General features: G+C 42.6%; 1 protein-coding gene across 3 annotated transcripts in view; it reads right to left on the bottom strand.

Moving 5' to 3' along the window:
• The window catches only part of LOC130368528 (tropomodulin-3-like), a 68,103-nt gene that overhangs the window by 7,649 nt on the left and 38,918 nt on the right, over nucleotides 1–21,536 (bottom strand). For 2 of the 3 annotated variants that reach the window (XM_056572318.1, XM_056572319.1), the window contains exons 4-7: nucleotides 7,910–8,032; nucleotides 6,394–6,462; nucleotides 4,504–4,634; nucleotides 2,660–2,767 (exon numbers count right to left, since the gene is read on the bottom strand). In XM_056572318.1, the coding sequence (XP_056428293.1) occupies nucleotides 2,660–2,767; nucleotides 4,504–4,634; nucleotides 6,394–6,462; nucleotides 7,910–8,032 (431 nt within the window). Of the gene's footprint in view, nucleotides 1–2,659; nucleotides 2,768–4,503; nucleotides 4,635–6,393; nucleotides 6,463–7,909; nucleotides 8,033–20,030; nucleotides 20,095–20,186; nucleotides 20,229–21,536 lie in introns of those variants that run through there. The other variant, XM_056572320.1, reaches the window with a different exon arrangement.

Here is a 21,536-nt window from a genome sequence, read left to right as displayed (position 1 = left end):
GCGGCGTTATGAATGATCGGATCCCCGCAGCAGCGCTGCGGGCGATCCGATCGTTCATTTAAATCGCGAACTGACGCAGATGCCGGGATCTGTATTGATCCCGGCACCTGAGGGGTTAATGGCGGACGCCCGCGAGATCGCGGGCGTCGGCCATTGCCGGCGGGTCCCTGGCTGCGATCAGCAGCCGGGATCAGCCGCGCATGACACGGGCATCGCTCCGATGCCCGCGGTTATGCTTAGGACGTAAATGTACGTCCTGGTGCGTTAAGTACCACCTCACCAGGACGTACATTTACGTCCTGCGTCCTTAAGGGGTTAACCCCTTGGGGATTCAGGGTTTTTCAGTTTTTGCACTTAAATTTTTTCCTCCTCATCATTTAAAAATCATAACTTTATACTTTGCACCTACAGACCCATGTGATGGCTTTTTTTTTGCGCAATTGTACTTTGTAATGACATCAGTAATTTTACTCAAAAATCTACGATAAAAAAAAAAATCATTGTGAAACGCAATTTTGTAACTTTTGGGGGCTTTCCTTTCTACGCAGTGCATTTTTCGGTAAAAAAAAACACTACAATTAAAATGGTACCCTACTTATATAGGTTTGATTTGGTCTTACTTCTGGGGAAAAAAAATCATAACTACCTGCACGGAAATTAAAAGGTTTAAAAATGTACTCTTCTGACCCCTATAACTTTTTAATTTTTCCGCATATGAGGATGTATGATGGCTAATTTTTTGTGCCGTGATATGAAGTTTTAATCGATACTATTTTTGTATTGATCAGATTTTTTTGATCGCTTTTTATAAATTTTTTATGGTATAAAAAGTTACGAAAAATACGCTATTTATAATTTTTTATGTGTACGCCATTGACCGTGCAGTTTTATTAACATATATTTTTATAGTTCGGACATTTATGCATGCGGCGATAGCACGTTTATATTTTTTTATTTACATAGTTTTGTTTTTTTTTAAATGGGAAAAGGGGGTGACTTAGACTTATTAGGGAAGGGGTGAAATCACATTTATTAAACTATTTCTTTACACTTGTTTTTTTGCAATGTTACAGCCCCCATAGGGAACAATAATATGCATTACATTGATTGCAGGCACTGATCAATGCTTTGCCATAGCATTGCATTGATAAGTGTTTTCGGCGGTCAATTGCTCAAGCCTGGATCACAGGCTTTGAGCAATCAATTGCCGATCGGACGCAGGTAAGGGACTCTCCTAGTGCATCCTAGCTGAGCGGGACACCATGGTCAGTTATGTTCTGTGAGAGGTGTAGTTTCCAAAATGGGGTCACATGTGGGTGTTTTTTTTTTTTTGTTGCGTTTATCCAGCAGCCACCACTGTGCAAATCACCTCAAATGTACATGATGTGCTCACACTCCTGAGCCTTGTTGTGCGCCCGCAGAGCATTTTACGTACACATAATGGGTATTCCCGTACTCGGGAGAAATAGCATTTTGTGTATTGTAGTGTTTTTAGGCTACATTCACACGGCGGGGGTTCACAGAGAGTTTCCCGCTGGGAGTTTGAGCTGCAGTGGAAAATTTGCAGCATCTCACACTTGGAGTGAGAAACTCCCTGTAAATCCCTGCTTGTGTGAATGTACCCTGTACATTATCATTGGGGGGGGGCAAACCTCCAGCTGTTGCAAAGCTACAACTACCAGCATGCCATTCGGCTATCCGTGCATGCTGGGTGTTGTAGTTATGCAATGCTGGAGGTACACTGGTTGCAACTTAACTCAACTGGAGGCACATTTATTCTATGAAAAAGTGTGCCTTCAGCTGTTGCAAAACTACAACTCTCAGCATGCACTGACAGCTGAAGGGCATGCTGGGACTTGTAGTTATGCAATAGCTGGTTGCACACTACTACAACTCCCAGCATGCCCTTTTGCTGTCCGTGCATGCTGGGGGTTGTAGTTATGCAACAGCTGAAGGCACGCTTTTTCATAGAATAAATGTGCCTCCAGTTGTTGCACAACCAAAACCCCCAGCATGCACAAACTACCAAAGGGCATGCTGGGAGTTGTAGTTGTGCCTTCTGCTGTCGCATAACAACAACAACTCCCAGCATGCACTTGTGCATGCAGGGAGTTGTTGCTAAGCAACAGCAGGAGGCAAAGCCTCACCTCCTACCTCTGCGTTCCCTGAAGGTAATCGCAGCAGCAGGTCCTGGGGTGTGGCAGGATTGGGGGGCCCCAGGTGCCAGTGTCAACTCCCGGCACCCACTCTTGCCCTTCCGGAATAGGAGTGGAGCGGGTTCCGGGAGCGGCACCCCCAGCAGGAGTCCTGAATCAGGACGATCGTGAGGTGGCACTGTTGTCACCTCACTCCTGCTGGTAAAGGGTTATAGCTGCCGTCTCCGACAGCACCTATTACGTTTTTTTCCAAGGTCACCGGGGACCCGATTGACCCGGAATTGCCGCAAATAGCCAGTCTTAATTGAACGGTGATTTGCGGCGATCGCCGATACAGGGATTTCAGGACCCCCTGGCTTTGTCATGGGGTACCTGCTGAATGATTTCAGCAGGCAACCTATTCCGTTTACTGACGGATTACCAGCGGTGAATAGAATCGTACCTGTACGCCCTGTGTCCTTAAGGGGTTAAAGCAGAGTACAGACCATTCAAATGATACTTACTACTGCTACTGGATCATTGCTTCTTGTTGCTGCAATGCTGATTGTTTTTACATGTGTATTTGATTCTAAAGCCTTTGCATATTCTTTCAAGGTAGGAATTGGGATATTCTAAAAGAAACAACATATATATTAAGCACGGTACATAACTTTTCACAACACAAGTACAGGATTCTGTTATAATGGTATCACTATTTTAACTGAATGATTCATGGTTAATTTTAATAATTACTATTCATTTAGTTTAATTTAATTAAGTTACTCATAGGAGGCTAGTACAATGTGGACATAAACAAGGTATCCTGGCACAACAAAGCTCCAAAACTAAACTGCAATATCTGATTGGGTCATACATACCTGTCAAAAAAAGAAAGAAAAAAAGAAATCAATCTTCCGTTGGTAGAACATCTCCCCATGTAATAGGGGATGTGCGGCTGGCAAGTGATGGCAGCAGAGGGCTGGTATGTGTGGCACTCCCCACACAATTACTAAGGCACGTTGAAGGCTCTGAACAAGCACCCATCCATATTGGCTTAGGCCGTCCAATAAGGCCCTTATACCAAGATCATAATCTTGTGCACTGTCCGAAGACAGGGAATCACAAGATATTGCCAATACTCTAACAACCGATACATCTTGTCAAGAGCATTTTTACTACTGTACTGCTGATTTATGCAAAAGTATGCTGCAAGTACATAATAGTACAGTGTTTATTTTAATCCCAGAACAGATTTGATGTATTTGTATTGATATTAGTTTTTTTTGTCATAAGAGTTCATAATGTATTAATCACATTGGCCCTGATTTACTATTGTAAACCGACATGTTTTGCTTCTGTCTCATTGCGCCAGAAATGAAAAAAACCCGAACAACTCTCCATTTTACTGAGAAAACCCGAAAAAGGGGGCATGGCCATCAGGAAAATGGGGTGTGTCCTCGACATTTTCACAAAAACTCAACCTATTTACTAAGGTTTCCACAGAAAATGTGGTGGCTTTCAGGAAAACCTACAGATCAGAGCATGTGTAAAAAAAAAAGCAAAATGTAGGGAAAAGTGAAAAATGTAGGGAAACCTTAGGAAATTCCGGGGAAACAAATTGTAGAGAATTAAAAACCACAAAGAAAACTACACAACACTCTTAGAAAATCAGGGCCATTGTGTATGGTTGGAAGAACTATGTGACATCTGATAAGAGAATTTGTTTACTGACAACTTGACCATTAAAGAGTTATTGTAATTTAACAAAACTTTATTATAGAGACACATGAAAAGGTTTGGACGAGTCTGGGCTTTCAAACCGCCATCGACTGCAAAGAATGAGGCGGGGGAAGTGCTAAGCTGAGCCCTGTTCTCCCAGTATACAAAAAAAGATGGCTTCCGGCAATCTCCAGCCAGTCTGGAGTGACCAAATTTCCCGACCATCTCATTCAGCCATGAGCAGGCTGGAGATGGCCAGAAGCCATGTTTTTTGTAAATGGTAAAACCCCTTTATTACATTTTTTATTTCATATATTAGAAGACAGTAATGGGATCTGCCTAATTCATATCTTTTTACCCATAAAGTGCATGTTGCTAACATGCTGTTCAAAGGATACAAATCCCATTGGCTTTTGACCCCAGAGGCTGGTATGAATGCAGAACACACAATGATCAATTTTATTGGAAGCCAATGGACATTTTGGAGAACAGACTGCCTTAAACATAGGCAATGCAAACCAAGGAGAAAACAACTGAATACTTTACTGTTCTAATGCTGCAAAGCTGCAGAGATACCAATTAAGCTACCAGATTCTCACGCTGAATAATGATGAGCATATCTAATGTCTTTCAGAAACTTTAGGTTTACCTTTATATTATTAAGGTTAACATCAACCAAGCGAGGATCATTGTTCTTTATTCTCTTCAAACTCTCCTCTACGTTGGTAGGGTTTGGTGGTTCATCAAACACTGGTCTGACTGGTTCTGCCTTTACAACATCTTAAAAAAAAGAATTAAACCAGATAAAACAATGAAAGGAACAAGCACGCATGTACAACCAATATAGCACTCAATATTAATTGGTGGATCTCAGCATATGCAACTTCTCAAAACACATTAGGGGAGATTTATCTAAACCTGTGTAGAGTAAGAGTGGTGCAGTTGCCCACAGCAACCAATCAGATCACTTCTTTCATTTTTCAAAAGGTCTGTGAAAAATGGAAGAAACTACAAAAAAGTGTTATTACTTATCCTGTCTTAAAAAGGACTTGTGGTTATATCTAAAAAAAAAAAGTAGTTTACTGTTATGTATAAGTTAGTTAGGAGTGGCTAATAACATACCTTTTCAAGTTTTTTTCTAAATATCCTCCCAATAAATTGAGTGCCATACACGGCCAGTGATCCAACAATTTTTTGTGGGACTTCTTAAATTGCTTAGCTCAGCACATTACGGAAGCACATTATGGTTAACTTTAGGTTTATCTTTATATTATTAAGATTAACATCAACCAAGCGAGGATAACAAATAGAATGTTTTAGTATATATGTCCCTAGCTACCTTTACATTTTTAACCCCTTAAGGACGCAGGGAGTACCTGTACGCTGTACACCCAAGATATAATGCAGGGTTATGCGGTGATGCGCGTCTTATCCGATCGGTCCCGGCGGCTGATGTTGCCGCACAGGGACGTCCGTGCGCAGCAGACATCCATGACGTTAGGGCTGTCCTTGCACACGGATGTCTGCTGCGGGTCGTCGTTGTCAATGCAACGTTACTAGTCCGGGGCCGGCCCGGAAAAAAGAGGGCCTCCCGGTGAAGATGGATGGCACAGACCGGCTCACCCTCCCCACCGGAATGTGAAAGGTCCCTGCAGCGAAGGTGGATGGCCTGGCCCCCCCAGCCCCACCAGCCCCCCCCCCCCAGCCCCCCCAACAACCCCCCCCCCCAGCCCCCCCAACAACCCCCCCCCCCAGCCCCCCCAACCCCCCCCCCCAGCCCCCCCCCCCCAGCCCCCCCCCCAGCCACCCCCCCCCCCAGCCCCCCAACCCCCCCCCAGCCCCCCAACCCCCCCCCAGCCCCACAAACCCCAGCCCCCCAGCCCCACAAACCCCAGCCCCCCAGCCCCACAAACCCCAGCCCCCCAAACCCCCCCCCCCAGTATGCCTGAAGCAACTACTTTTTTTTTTTTTCTGATGTCATTACAAAAGTAGAATTGGTGGCACAAGAAATAAGCACTCATATGGATTTTTAGGTGGAACATTTTTAAGGGTTATGATTTTTAAAAGTAAGGAGAAAAAAAAAACGAAAATGCAAAAAACTAAAAAAAACGCTGAGTAAGGGGTTAAATACTTTAGAGGAATACTTTTCACAGAAAACGAGTCCAATATAGACTTCAATGAGAATAAAATGCCATTTAATGGTTTTTAAATACGGTAGTCTTTTAAAAGTCGAATTTCAGCTTAGAAGACCATGCAGAAGAGAAAAAAAATAAGGGCTGGACCCATCAAGCAGCTTCTGATTTTGTGAACAGGATGCACTGTGTGAAAACCAGGAGACTGTAGGAGTAACTAAACAATATTTTTAATAAAGACCTAAAGACAAAATGTTTTTGTAGTACAAAGAAAGAATAAAAAAAATTAAAAAGGTGTCCACAGCCTTTAAATCCATTATTTATCTGTCTTAAGAAAACTTTTGTTTGCTAAATGTAAGCTGAACTTTCTTTATATCCCATAATTTTAGGTATAAATAAATACTCACTGGGAAATCCTTGAATATCATATCCATTACTAGTGCTGTTTGGATAAATGCTGGGCATTCCAAGGATAGCTTAAAAGGCAAAAGGGAAAATGCTTGGTAATACGATTACTTACATAAAACTCTAAGTAAAATCCTTAAGTTTCTGTACTTAAAGGGTTATCCAGGAAAAACATATATCTCAACTGGCTCCAGAAAGTTAAACAGATTTGTAAATTACTTCTATTAAAAGAATCCTTTCAGTACTTATAAGCTGCTGAAGTTGAGTTGTTCTTTTCTGTCTAAGTGCTCTCTGATGACACCTGTCTCGGGAACTGTCCAGAGTAGAAGCAAATCCCCATAGTAAACCTCTTCTACTCTGTGCAGTTCCTGAGACAAGCAGAGATGTCAGCAGAGAGCACTGTTGCCAGACAGAAAAGAACAACTCAACTTCAGCAGCTGATAATTATTGGAAGGATTAAGATTTTTAAATAGAAGTCATTTACAAATCTGTTTAACTTTCTGGAGGCCAGTTGATTTTTTTTTCCTGGAATACCCCTTTAAAATCAGGACAGGACTAAAACCATCCAAATTGATTTAGTGAATGTGTCATACAGTATGTATTTTAAATCAATATCACGCATAGATATTTACAAACACACAAATTTAAATAGATTTGTAATTTTTTTTTTATTAATTTTTTAAGAATTTGCAGAAAAAAAAAGAAAATATAAATAATTCTGCACGATCTTGTGGGGAATTTACAGTTTATTTTCAAATCTGTTGGGACTGTGGGATCTCAACATATGCTGGCCAAATGAGTGCCACAAGTACGGTACACTTTTTACATTTGTAAAATGACTCAATTTTATTTAGATTTCACTGTAAAATGATCTTAGAAGTGAAAGAATGCTTCAAAGGAAGGAATTGTCACAACGTAGGCATAAAAGGAGATCTATGGATGGCGGGAATAACTTTCCAAGCAGAAAGTTTTGCAAATGGAGGAAATTTCCTTATGAAGGAAATCAGTTTTTAGACCACAGAAATAACAATATATAGTTGGATAGTAAATGTCTAGCATTATGCCTGTGGCCACCTATACGGGTGTGGAAGGTGTTACTGCCTATTTTTATTGGTGTCTCTTCCTCAAGCACCATGCGCACGGACTAGCGTGGGCAGCGCCAAACAGGTACAGAAAGAAGATAGAATGTCCAGCGCAGAATAGGTCCAACGTATCGACTTTATTGATTAAAACCCAGGAAACATGGATGCAGCAAACACAGGTGACGCATTTCGGCTCAAGGAATGAGCCTTTGTCATACATGACTAAGGCTAATTTCTTGAGCCGAAGCGCATCACCTGTGTTTGCTGCATCCATGTTTCCTGGGTTTTAATCAATAAAGTCGATACGTTGGACCTATTCTGCGCTGGACATTCTATCTTCTTTCTGACTATTTTTATTGGAATACACATTTAAGTCATTGTAGGAAACAAGCAGAGTACATGTCATAGACGTGACATTATCTCTTTAAATACAAACCAGCAAGGTCGCTCAGCTCAATGTCTGTGGCACTGCTCAAAGCCTCTTCCAGTTCTGGATCAAGAGAGAGCTTCTCCTCTGCTAAAAAATCTTTGGGCTTTTGCTTGGGGACAAACAATTTCCCTATAAAATAAAACACACAAAACAACATTTAAATATCAGAATTCAGTGTTGCAGTAAGCAAATACAGTACTGCACATTTTAGGATTACCTCTGATCAGAAGGTGGCGCTAACGCCATTAGGAGCGCTGTGTGCTACCAGCTCAATACTACTAGATTACACATTTGTAAAACGGATCATTTCTAGCAGGACTTTTAGTGTGAAGAACTTATAAAATAAGCCACAGAGTCTAAAATGCTTAGTTACTCGCAGTAAACAGACACATTTTACAATAGCTCTGAAAATTAAAATGTCTATAGGAGAGAATATATTCAGAACAATGCAAACTGTGCTGGAGTAAAATATTCCACATTTATTAAAAGGGTCATCCCACCAACAGCATTAAAAAGGGGTTATCCAGGAAAAGATAAAACAAAGCTGATTTCTTCCACAAACAGCTCCACACATGTCTTTAGGTTGTGTGTGGTATTACAACTTCACTTCAATGGAACAGAGTTTTGCAACAGCTGGAGGTACCCCTAGTTGGGAAACATTGACCTATACTATACACTATTATATAGTCCAACATGCTGGGAATTGTAGTTTTCATTTGGGGCAGCTGCTGAGCTACAGGCTGTATTAGGGCATGCCAAAAGGTCACATCAAAACAAAAAAGGTACTATTAAAAACTACAGATCGGGGCGCAAAAAATAAAAAAGCTATAGGGGTCAGAATAGGACAAAATTTCCCTCACATGTGTATCCTGTGATGTTAAGCATATATAATTAATTATGCAAATTAGCATGGCCGGTATTTTTTCCCCCAAGAAAGGTGGCAACCCTATTGCATGGCATATACATTTCAATATTAGGCAGGTTTGTGTAACATCTAGATGGAACAGTATTTTAAACATACAAAATTGCATAAGACTATTGCTACACAAACTCTTGTCTGACCTAGATTCTTCTTTTATTATTCTATAAAATGCACTTAATTTTATGTTGACACAAGAAACACACATGGATGAGGTTATTGATATGCAAATATGAATGTGAACAATAGTCTGGTATCAGGCCTGTGTACACAGGAAGCAAGCACAATCCCTCCAATGTAGATAGCATGGGCCATTATTACTAAGTGCTTGTTCTGTGAATGAGCTGGTGATAGCCCCATTTCCACTTTTATATTCTGCATTTCTGGTAGAAGTCCCACTGACAGCCTTGTCTCCTCGATTTCCATCACACACTTTAGCCCTATTGTTTTTCACCCCAGGAGCGGAATTTCACTGCAAATGATTTGACAAGTAGAAATACTGGTAGGACGAAAACAAGGAGAAACTAACAGGGCAAAAGGCACAGGGGTAGAAATATTACCGATGGAAAACTTGACTGATAATGCAGGATAAGTCCCCAGCAACTAGAACGTCAAGTACCATATTTTTCGTCGTATAAGACGCACTTTTTTTTTTTGGGGGGGGGGGGGGGGTGGGGGGGAGTTGGTGCGTCTTATACGGCAAATACACATTGTCATATCGCGGCGGTCCCTGCGGCCATCAACGGCCGGGACCCGCGGCTAATACAGGACATCACCGATCACGGCCGCGTCTGAAGCGCAAGTGAAACTTACCCGGCTGCTTAGTCGGGCTGTTCGGGACCGCCGCCGTGAAATCACGGCGTCCCGAACAGCTTGCAGGGACACCAGGAGGGACCTTACCCGCCTCCTCGGTGTCCGATCGGCGAATGACTGCTCCGTGCCAGCGGCGTGCTTAGCGACGTGATGGCGGCGACAGAGAGAGAGGATCCTGGGCAGCAGAGACATTCCGGAGTGACGGGGACACCCCGGGGATGCTGCAACAGCATTGGAGGGCGACATCCAGGGCAGCGGTGACTGATCCGGAGCGGCGGGGAGTATTACCTCCTATACTAGTGATCTTCAACCTGCGGACCTCCAGATGTTGCAAAACTACAACTCCTGGCATGCCCGGACAGCCAACGGCTGTCCGGGCATGCTGGGAGTTGTAGTTTTGCAACATCTGGAGGTCCGCAGGTTGAAGATCACTGTCCTATACTTTACATTGTATTTGGTTCAGAATTGGGTGCGTCTTATATGCCGGAGCGTCATATGGCGAAAAATACGGTAACTAGAAAGGCAGACAGATATCAGGACCATAAAAAAATAAAAATACTCCCAACAACACAAGGCTCAAGTATTCTTCCAGAAGAGGGGGCATACAGAATAAAAGCTTATGCCACTTCTGCTTCTTGTAAGGAGACCTCTGATTAGTTGGGCTGTGCAAGTTCTAGGAATGTAAATATCTCATATAGAGGGCTCACAGAACAGCGCAAAGACAAAGAAAACCAACAATAATACATGCCCGACTGCTGCTATAAAATAATGACTTTGCTGCCGTGGAAAAAGCTTGGGAAAATGTCTGTGGCATGTCCCTGGGAACTACATTGAATGAACAATGGGTTAAATGTGTCTTCGCATTTGTAAACGGGTTTGTTCACTTATGTCACACAAACAATGTAATTGACTGTGTAATCTATGGAAAATCTCTAATAGGCAGAGTTAGACCTAATAAATATAACTAGAGTTGGGGGAATAGTGGGTGGAAAAATGGGCAACTGCCCAATGTACAATGTTCTGCCATCTAGAACTTCTTCCTCCTCACACTTGACAATACAAAAGCCCATACTCTTAAGTAGTAGATTGAATGGCTAGGTTCCCAAAAAGCAGTTGCAGAATGCTTACTGCCCTTTTTCCACTGATAAATCTGGGATTGGATCCAAAGGGAAGAGATGTGTCAAGCTTTTCTTTATACCTTTCTTTACTTTTGGATCAGACCCCAGTCCTGGCAAAAAAAAAAAGGTATTGGTGGCAAACACTTCAACAGTTGTATAGTAACCCGGAATAATTGTTTAATGTTGGCGGTGACATTACAAATCATGGTTACAGGAGCTGCAACAAATCAAATGAGGGATGGTATTTACAAGTGTATGCCATGCCAATATTAGACACTACTGCCATTAAAAGGGGTACTCCGGCGCTTAGACATCTTATCCCCTATCCAAAGGACAGCTGTCACGCCCCCTCCCATGGGCTTGCATTGAGGGGCGGAGCATGACGTCACACGGGGGCAGAGGCGTGACGTCACACGCCGCCGGCCCCGTGGTCGCTGGTAATCAGACCCAGAGCGAACATGCTCCGGGGACTGATTTTAACTGGGGTGCTGCATGCAAGATCACGGGGGTCCCCAGCGGTGGGAACCCCGCGATCAGTCATCTTATCCCCTTTGGATAGGGGATAAGATGTCTAAGTGCCGGAGAACCCCTTTATTAAGAGGTTGTGTTATCCTATACATTATTGTCATATAGCCATGGTATGCATAGGCAGCAGTGCATATTATTGGGTTTGTGTAGAGGACAGTAGTAGGCGAGAAAGAAGGCTCCAACTACCTACAGAAAATCCATGTTGATATCTGCCATTTCAGCACATGGTGATCCACCGTAGATAGGAAAAGACCTTGTGTCATGTATTTTCATTGTGTCCACTTGGCTATGGAAATTTTACTCTTAGCCCAAAGACAACAAAGAATTTGCTTTCAAATTTTAAGAAAATGTATCAGAATTTTATCTTTATTTATTTCAGGTTTACAATGACCACAACAACATTCACAATAGGCAGTCCTCAAAGTGTTAACCACCTATTTTTTTTATAGCTTTGCTCTGTAGACTAGAAGACTTTATACAATGGTCTCACAACATACAATATTAATTGGTTCCAGGGGCAACCATTGTATGTTTAAACCACTGTATAACAAATTCATAACTAAGGAGAAGTGATAATTGGTTCTGGAGCCCCCCTTCACAAAGCTGCAAGGAGAACTACAAATCCCAGCATGTCATGAAGGTCTGCAGAAGTCAGAGCATGCTAGGACATGTATATGAGGTGTATTGTTTGTAGTGTGTGACTGTACTGCAGAAATGCCTGAAAACTTTACTGAAAATGCACTAGTGCAACATGCAACACTTCCTGCAGCAGCACACTTCATCAGCAAGAAGCTGCAGTCTATTTGGATGTCCTACAGACCAAGGAGCGCCAAGTAAAGAACCCAAAGAGGCTATCGAAAGTTGAAACTATCGTAAGTTGAGGGTTTACTCTACAGTGTAAAAACTTGTGTCAAAAATAGAGTATTTTGGTAATGAGTAACCTCCTTGGCTAACCAAAAAAAAAAAAAGTTTGAGGTAAAAAATGTCAGTTTGGGAACTCAAATAACATTCCAGTCATTAAAGGAGTAGTCTACTAAAAAGTATTTTCAGTCCGTTGTGCCCGGGCTGCAAAAAAAAAAATATTACATTAAAAAATAAAAAAGCGCCAATACAGCTGTTCGGTCCTCCAGTCAGGTCGTCTTCTGTGTGCACAGATCATCACGCTGAGCTCAGCCAATCACCGGCCACAGCAATGTCCCACCTTGGCTGGTGATAGGCTGAGCACAATCCGTGCACACGGAAGAAGGAAGACGACCAGACCGGAGGACCGAACAGGTGTAGCAATGCAACTGGGGATGGAGGAAGGGGAGTTCGAGTTTTTTTTCCCCCAGCCCGGGTATAACAGACTGAAGATACTTTTCAGTAGACTACTCCTTTAATGGGAACCTGTCATCAGATTTTGCCATATATAATGCCTCCTCAGCATGATTGACAGCCCACATCACTGCTTTGCTCGTGCCTGGGCTGTCAATCACGATGAGGAGGCGTGACTACAGTCGCAGCAGACGGGACTAGAAAAGGATGAATCCCCCGCCCAGGGGACACCTTTCAACAGCATATCCTCACCATCACTGCCAACAGGAACCTCCCCCGAGCATGGTAAGAAAGAGGATTTTACATGATATAACTCTTTACCGTGCCTTATATATGGTAAAATCTGATGACAGGTTCCCTTTAACACAGACTCAGCCTGGCACCTGGATGTATGATCCGTTACATGGACACCAGACTGAACCCAGGTCTCCTGACTCCTAAGTCATCACCTCCATTGTAGACCATCTGTACCTCAGACGCCAGCCCCTGGGTTCTGTTTGTTGTCGCCCCACTCATCATTATTCATTTCCTTCTCTCTTCCATGTCTACATGCAAGATTGTGCTACATATCATGAATGGCTGTACAGATTAGGGAAAAGAAAACAACACTTTACTTAGGCACACCTACACTAGCCACCTGTATATTAAGGAGGTACTCGGGTGGAAAACAATCTTTTTTTAAAGTCCACTGGTGCCAGAAAGTTAAACAGATTTGTAAATTACTTCTGCTAAAAAATCTTAATCCTTCTAGTACTTATCGGCTGCTGTATGCTCCACAGGAAGTTCTTTTTTCTTTTTGAATTTCTTTTCTGTCTGACCACAGTGCTCTCTGCTGACACCTCTGTCCATGTCAGGAACTGTCCAGAGCAGAAGAGGTTTGCTATGGGGATTTTCTCCTGCTCTGGACAGTTCCTGACATGAACAGAGGTATCAGCAGAGAGCACTGTGGTCAGACAGAAAATAAATTCAAGAAGAATTTCCTGTGGAGCATACAGCAGCCGATAAGTACTGGAAGGATTAAGATTTTTAATTAGAAGTAATTTATAAATATGTTTAACTTTCTGGCACCAGTTGATTTAAAAATTAAGAAATAAATGTTTTCCACCAGAGTACCCCTGCTTGATCCATCCAATCAGTTTTTCCATCAATTTATGCCTAGTCAGTCAACGGTGGGCACACACTGCTACACTGTTTGAATAAGATTCCATGATGCAGGTACCGCAAGCAGATTAAAACAAGACCCAAATGTAGTTGCCAGTGGTGGCATGGCATTGCAGTTAAATCTGGTTTATTACATTTTATGGAAAATCATACCAAATGCCAGTCTATGCAGGTCGGATTCTGTTCACATGCAATATCTACTCTGTGGGACCCAACTCTCATACACATGACACAGGAAAGAAATGTGCGTCTGCTAGGTGGCTTCCCCAAAAAAAAAAAAAAAAATTATATATAAAAAATAAATAAATAGAAATTGTATATCACAGTTCTTAAACTAGAAAACTTAACCTCTTAAGGACCAATGACGTTCCACAACGTCATGGTCTTTTCCGGTCTCTGCCGCTCGCCGGGCAGAGATCGGAACTGGATGCCTGCTGAAATCCTTCAGCAGGCATCCAGGGCATACGCCGAGGGGGGCCATGTAGGCCCCCCATGTCGGCGATCGCCGCAAATCGCAAGGGAAATCGCCCTTGCGATTTGCGGCGATACCGGGCTGATCGGGTCTCTGGGACCCGACCGCCCGGTAATTTTGCATGATCCCGGCTGTCACAGACAGCCAGGACCATGCTGGAGCCTAGGAGCGAGGTGGCAAGCCTGCCACCTCCTCCGATCCCCTGCGATCTGTCGGTTAGTTAACCGACCAATCGCAGGAGGGGGGGCGGTTACTTCCTCCCGTCCTGCCCGGCCCCTTGAAGTCCGGAGAGGACGGGAGGAAGACCAGAGGACGCGGCGGGGGACGGGGGAGTGCTGGGGACCAGCCCCGGTACTTACCTCGTCCCCGAAGACCCGGATCCAGACGATGAAGACGGCGGAGGAGGAGACAGGTGAGTAGATCTTCAGCCGCGGTCGGGCCCTCTACAGCAATGCACGTCACCGTAAAGCGACATGCATTGCTGTAAAGGGACCCTGTAAACTACAACTCCCAGCATGCCCAGACAGCCCTTGGCGTCTGGGCATGCTGGGAGTTGCAGTTTTGCAACATCTGGAGGTCCACAGTTTGGAGACCACTGTGCCCTTCCAGATGTTGCAAAACTACACATCCTCAGCATGCCCTTACTGTCCAGGCATGCTGGGATTTGTAGTTCTGTAACATCTGGCCCTTCAGATGTTGCAGAACTACAACTCCCAGCATGCCTGGACAGTTTTGGCATACTGGGAGTTGTAGTTTTGCAACATCTGGAAGGGCACAGATTGGGAACCACTGTATTAGTGGTCTGCAAACTGTAGTCCTCCAGATGTTGCAAAACTACAACTCCAAGCATGCTGGGAGTTGTAGTTCGGCAACATCTAGCTCTAAAGATGTTGCCGAACTACTACTCCCAGCATGCCTGAGAATGCTGGGAGTTGTGGTTTTGCAACAACAGGAGGCACACTGGTTGGGAAACATTGTCTGTTTCCTAACTCAGTGTTTCCCAACCCGTGTGCCTCCAGCTGTTGCAAAACTATAACTACCAGCATGCACTGATGGACTGTGCATGCTGGGAGTTGTAGTTTTGCAACAGCTGGAGGTCCCCCCCCCCCCACTGTGAATGTACAGGGTACATTCACATGGGCAGGGGGCTTACAGTGAGTATCAGGCTGCAAGTTTGCGATGCAGCAAATTTTGCGCGGCAGCTCAAACGCGCTGTAATCCCCTGCCTGTGTGACTGTACCCTAAAAACACTACACTACACTAACACAAAATAAAATAAAAAGTAAAAAACACTACATATACACATACCCCTACACAGCCCCCCTCCCCTCCCCAATAAAAATGAAAAACGTCTGGTACGCCACTGTTTCCAAAATGGAGCCTCCAACTGTTGCAAAACAACAACTCCCAGTATTGCCGGACAGCCGTTGACTGTCCAGGCATGCTGGGAGTTTTGCAACAGCTGGAGGCACCCTGTTTGGGAATCACTGGCATAGAATACCCCTATGTCCACCCCTATGCAAGTCCCTAATTTAGGCCTCAAATGCGCATGGCGCTCTCACTTTGGAGCCCTGTCGTATTTCAAGGCAACAGTTTAGGGACACATATGGGGTATCGCCGTACTCGGGAGAAATTTCTTAACAAATTTTGGGGGGCTTTTTCTCCTTTCACCCCTCATGAAAAGGTGAAGTTGGGGTCTACACCAGCATGTTAGTTTAAAAAAAAAATTTTTTTACACTAACATGCTGGTGTTGCCCCATACTTTTCATTTTGACAAGAGGTAAAAGGGAAAAACGCCCCCCAAAATTTGTAATGCAATTTCTCCCGACTACGGAGATACCCCATATGTGGGCGTAAAGTGCTCTGGGGGCGCACAACAAGGCCCAGAAGGGAGAGTGCGCCATGTACATTTGAGGTGATTTGCACAGGGCTGGCTGATTGTTACAGCGGTTTTGACAAACGCAAAAAAAACAAAACCTCACATGTGACCCCATTTCGGAAACTACACCCCTCACGGAATGTAATGAGGGGTGCAGTGAGAATTTACCCCCCACTGGTGTCTGACAGATCTTTGGAACAGTGGGCTGCGCAAATTAAAAATTTTGTACAGCCCACTGTTCCAAAGATCTGACAGACACCAGTGGGGGGTAAATGCTCACTGTACCCCTTGTTACGTTCCTCAAGGGGTCTAGTTTCCAAAATGGTATGCCATGTGGGGTTTATTTTGCTGTCCTGGCACCATAGGGGCTTCCTAAATGCGACATGCCCCCCGAGCAAAATTTGCTCTCAAAAAGCCAAATAGGACTCCCTCTCTTATGAGCATTGTAGTTTGCCCGTAGTGCGCTTCAGGTCAATTTATGGGGTACCTTCATACTCATAAGAGATGGGGTTACAAATTTTGGGGGGGTATTTTCTGCTATTAACCCTTGCAAAAATGTGAAATTTGGGGGGAAACACACATTTTAGTGAAAATTTTTTTTTTTTTTACGTATGCAAAAGTCGTGAAACCCCTGTGGGGTATTAAGGCTCACTTTATTTCTTGTTACGTTCCTCAAGGGGTCTAGTTTCCAAAATGGTATGCCATGTGGGGGTTATTTTGCTGTCCTGGCACCATAGGGGCTTCCTAAATGCGACATGCCCCCGAGCAAAATTTGCTCTCAAAAAGCCAAATATGACTCCTTCTCTTCTGAGCATTGTAGTTCGCCCGTAGTACACTTCAGGTCAACTTATGGGGTACCTCCATACTCAGCAGAAAATACCCCCCAAAATTTGTAACCCCATCTCTTCTGAGTATGGAGGTACCCCATAAGTTGACCTGAAGTGTACTACGGGCGAACTACAATGCTCAGAAGAGAAGGAGTCATATTTGGCTTTTTGAGAGCAAATTTTGCTCGGGGGCATGTCGCATTTAGGAAGCCCCTATGGTGCCAGGACAGCAAAATAACCCCCACATGGCATACCATTTTGGAAACTAGACCCCTTGAGGAACGTAACAAGGAATAAAGTGAGCCTTAATACCCCACAGGTGTTTCACGACTTTTGCATATGTAAAAAAATGTTTTAAAAATGTCACTAAAATGTGTGTTTCCACCCAAATTTCACATGTATGCAAGGGTTAATAGCAGAAAATACCCCCCAAAATTTGTAACCCCATCTCTTCTATTAACCCTTGCATACATGTGAAATTTGGGTGGAAACACACATTTTAGTGACATTTTTAAAACATTTTTTTACATATGCAAAAGTCGTGAAACACCTGTGGGGTATTAAGGCTCACTTTATTCCTTGTTACGTTCCTCAAGGGGTCTAGTTTCCAAAATGGTATGCCATGTGGGTATTTTTTCCTGTTCTGGCACCATAGGGGCTTCCTAAATGCAACATGCCCCCCAAAAACCATTTCAGAAAAACGTACTCTCCAAAATCCCCTCGTCGCTCCTTCGCTTCTGAGCCCTCTACTGTGCCCGCCGAACACTTTACATAGACATATGAGGTATGTGCTTACTCAAGAGAAATTGGGCTACAAATATAAGTATACATTTTCTCCTTTTACCCCTTGTAAAAATTCAAAAATTGGGTCTACAAGAACATGCAAGTGTAAAAAATGAAGATTGTGAATTTTCTCCTTCACTTTGCTGCTATTCCTGTGAAACACCTAAAGGGTTAAAACGCTGACTGAATGTCATTTTGAATACTCTGGGGGGTGCAGTTTTTATAATGGGGTCATTTATGGGGTATTTCTAATATGAAGACCCTTCAAATCCACTTCAAACCTGAACTGGTCCCTGAAAAATTGTGATTTTGGAAATTTTGTGAAAAATTGGAAAATTGCTGCTGAACTTTGAAGCCCTATGGTGTCTTCCAAAAGTAAAAAATCGTAAATTTTATGATGCAAACATAAAGTGGACATATTGTATATGTGAAAAAAAAAAATAATTATTTGGAATATCCATTTTCCTTACAAGCAGAGAGCTTCAAAGTTAGAAAAATGCAAAATTTTCAATTTTTTCATCAAATTTTGGAATTTTTCACTAAGAAACGATGCAAGTATCGACAAAATTTTACCAATAGCATAAAGTAGAATATGTCACGAAAAAACAATCTTGGAATCAGAATGATAGGTAAAAGCGTCTTAGAGTTATTAATGCTTAAAGTGACAGTGGTCAGATGTTCAGAAAACGCTCTGGTCCTAAGGTGTAAAATGGCCTGGTCCTTAAGGGGTTAAAAAGGTGTATTCCAGGGGGAAAAAATATTTTTTTTTATATCAACTGGCTCCAGAAAGTTAAACAGATTTGTAAATTATTTCTATTAAAAAATCTTAATCTTTCCAATAACTATCAGCTGCTAAAGTTGAGTTGTTCTTTTCTGTCTGGCAATAGTGCTCTCTGCTGACATCTCTGCTTGTTTCAGGAACTGCACAGAGTAGAAGAGGTTTGCTATAGGGATTTGCTTCTACTCTGGACAGTTCCCGGAACAGGTGTTATCAGAGAGCACTTAGACAGAAAAGAACAACTCAACTTCAGCAGCTCATAAGTACTGAAAGGATTAAGATTTTTTAATAGAAGTAATTTACAAATCTGCTTAACTTTCTGGAGCCAGCTGAGATAGATTATATATATATATATATATATATATATATATATATATATATATATATATATATATATATATATATATATATATATATATAATAGATAGAGATATAAAAAAAGATTTTCCTGGATAACCCCTTTAAACCAGTGCAGCTCCAGCTTTTGCAAAACTACAACTCCCAGCATGCTGGGAGTTGTAATTTTGCAACAGCTTGAGGCATGCTGGTTAGGAAACCCTGTCCTAAACACCTCAGCACTAGTCAATTAGAGATGAGCGTACTTACAGTAAATTCGATTTGTCACGAACTTCTCGGCTCGGCAGTTGATGACTTTTCCTGCATAAATGAGTTCAGCTTTCAGGTGCTCCGTTGGGCTGGAAAAAAGGTGGATACAGTCCTAGGAGAGAGTCTCCTAGGACTGTATCCACCTTTTCCAGCCCACGGGAGCACCGGAAAGCTGAACTAATTTATGCAGGATAAGTCATCAACTGCCGAGCCGAGAAGTTCGTGACAAATCGAATTTACTGTAAGTTCGCTCATCTCTATAGTCAATGTCTATAGAGATCTCGCAGCCTTATTTTGGGCCCCTCTTTCATGAGGCCTTCCACATTTCCCTTGAAATACCATTCATACATACTACTTGGTATGGAAGGAATAAGTGGTTGGCTAATTTCCAGAACTTAGACTCTGCAGGGCAGACAACGACCTGCATGTTGTTTTATTCCGCCAAGCCAAACACTATTATTGCAGTAGCTACGATGATATCATTGAAAACAAGCCCAACCCCATATTATCAGGATGTAGCCACAATCCTATGTCAGCACTCCCACAAATCTCACATTACTCACCAAACATTACATCAGGGCCCAATACAGCTATCTAATAAGGTTACTACAGGGAGCCAATGCTTGCTCTAAATCTCTCATCACTCAATGGTCAGGTAAGTAGACATAAAAGGGAACAGAGCGTGTTCTTCTGTTCCACTACGGGTACAAACTATACTCTCCAAGTGTTGTACAACGTAACCGTACCATTCAGGGTGTCTCAATTGACACCAATACACAATTTATGACGGCAGAAAACCCACATTCTTACACAACTAATTCATGTCTTAATAGCCTTCATTATCTATCCCATATAAAATACTTATTTAATTGGGTTAGTCTGAAAGAAATGTAGGTGACTAATAGAGACATAAAAGGGTCACATATCACCTAAAGAGGCCATACACCGCTTCCCTCCCATACACATCAATGCTGGGCCGAGGGTCTGTGCATTCTAAATGGAGAAAGGAAAAGTAAGCCGCTGCCAGACACCGCTAGTACCAGCTAATTTCCCAGAAAACCATGGGCAAATGAAATACAACATGCCTGATCCATCTTCTCCCCCGACACCATCTTTCAGGAAATAGGGGGAGATTTATCAAAACCTGTCCAAAGGAAAAGTTGCTGAGTGGCCCATAGCAGCCAATCAGATCCCTTCTTTCATTTTTGAAAAGGCCTCTGTAAAATGAAAGAAGCGATCTGATTGGTTGCTATGGGCAACTCAGCAACTTTTCCTCTGGACAGGTTTTAAATAAATCTCCCCCATAGTGCCATACACCCTAGACAGTCTTCCAGTTCCACCAAGATTGGGTTGGACAACTGTTCTGTTAGGCCTCTTTCACACTGCTCTTTAGCTCTGTAAGGCTGCATTCACACCACGTTTTTCCAATACAGTTCCCGTATCAGGTTTTTGATGAAAAACGGATTCCTCAAAACCTGACTATGGCTGGGTTCACACCATGTTTTTGCTATACAGTTCCCGTTTTCGATTTGAAAACCGTATGGAACCGTGTGCCAAAAGATGCATCCGGTTGTGTCCGTTTTGCATCCTGTAAGGTTGTCAGTTTTTTTCCCGTACCCAAAACCATAGTCCACCACGGTTTTTGGTCCAGGTGAAAAAAATGAATTTTTTTAAATTTTTTATTAAATTTTTTTAACATGGGAGTCAATGGCAACCGTATTTCCATACGGTTTTTGACAGGTTTTTTTCTTGGAATTTCAATCAAACAAGTGAAAGTTTATTCATAATGGGAGTGAAAAGTAAAAAAAAATATATACTTGTTCTTCTTAAAAAAACGGATGCAACAGGACGTCATTTTTCAAACCGTACACGGATTAAAATTTGTACACACGTTTTGATACAGTTTAGTCAGCTTTTGAGGAATCCGTTTTTTTTTTTTTTTTATCAAAAACCTGATCTGGGAACTGTATTGCAAAAACGTGGTATGAACCCAGCCTAAACTGTATCAAAACATGTGTACAAATTTTAACCTGTATCTGGTTGAAAACCGGATGCGGTTTGAAAAATGATGTCTGGTTGCATCTGTTAAAAAAAAAAAAAAAAAAAATGTTTTAAGTTTTTAACTTTTCACTCCATTCGGTGTGCATTGCGCATGTGCAAACTCAAAAACCGTATTGTGCAAACCGGATGGAACCGTACGCACATACGGTTCTCAATGACTCCCATGCTAAAGGAACAGTATACCGTTTCAATTAGTGCTGGGGGTATGACCAAAAATGGATATCACGGTATTTTTCCAAATTATGGCGGTTTCACAGTATTTAACGTTATTTTTATTTTTTATTTTTTTTCACTTATTCCACACCCCCGGGCTGGGGAACTAATCATATATGACCTGCAGGTGCTACAGACAAATCCGTACAAGACGCAAAAAG

This window comes from Hyla sarda, chromosome 4 (genome assembly GCF_029499605.1).
Source record: "Hyla sarda isolate aHylSar1 chromosome 4, aHylSar1.hap1, whole genome shotgun sequence".
NCBI classification, from domain to species: domain Eukaryota; kingdom Metazoa; phylum Chordata; class Amphibia; order Anura; family Hylidae; genus Hyla; species Hyla sarda.
The sequence above is the reverse complement of the archived record's forward strand: the minus strand, read 5'-3'. Positions and strand labels throughout refer to the sequence as shown.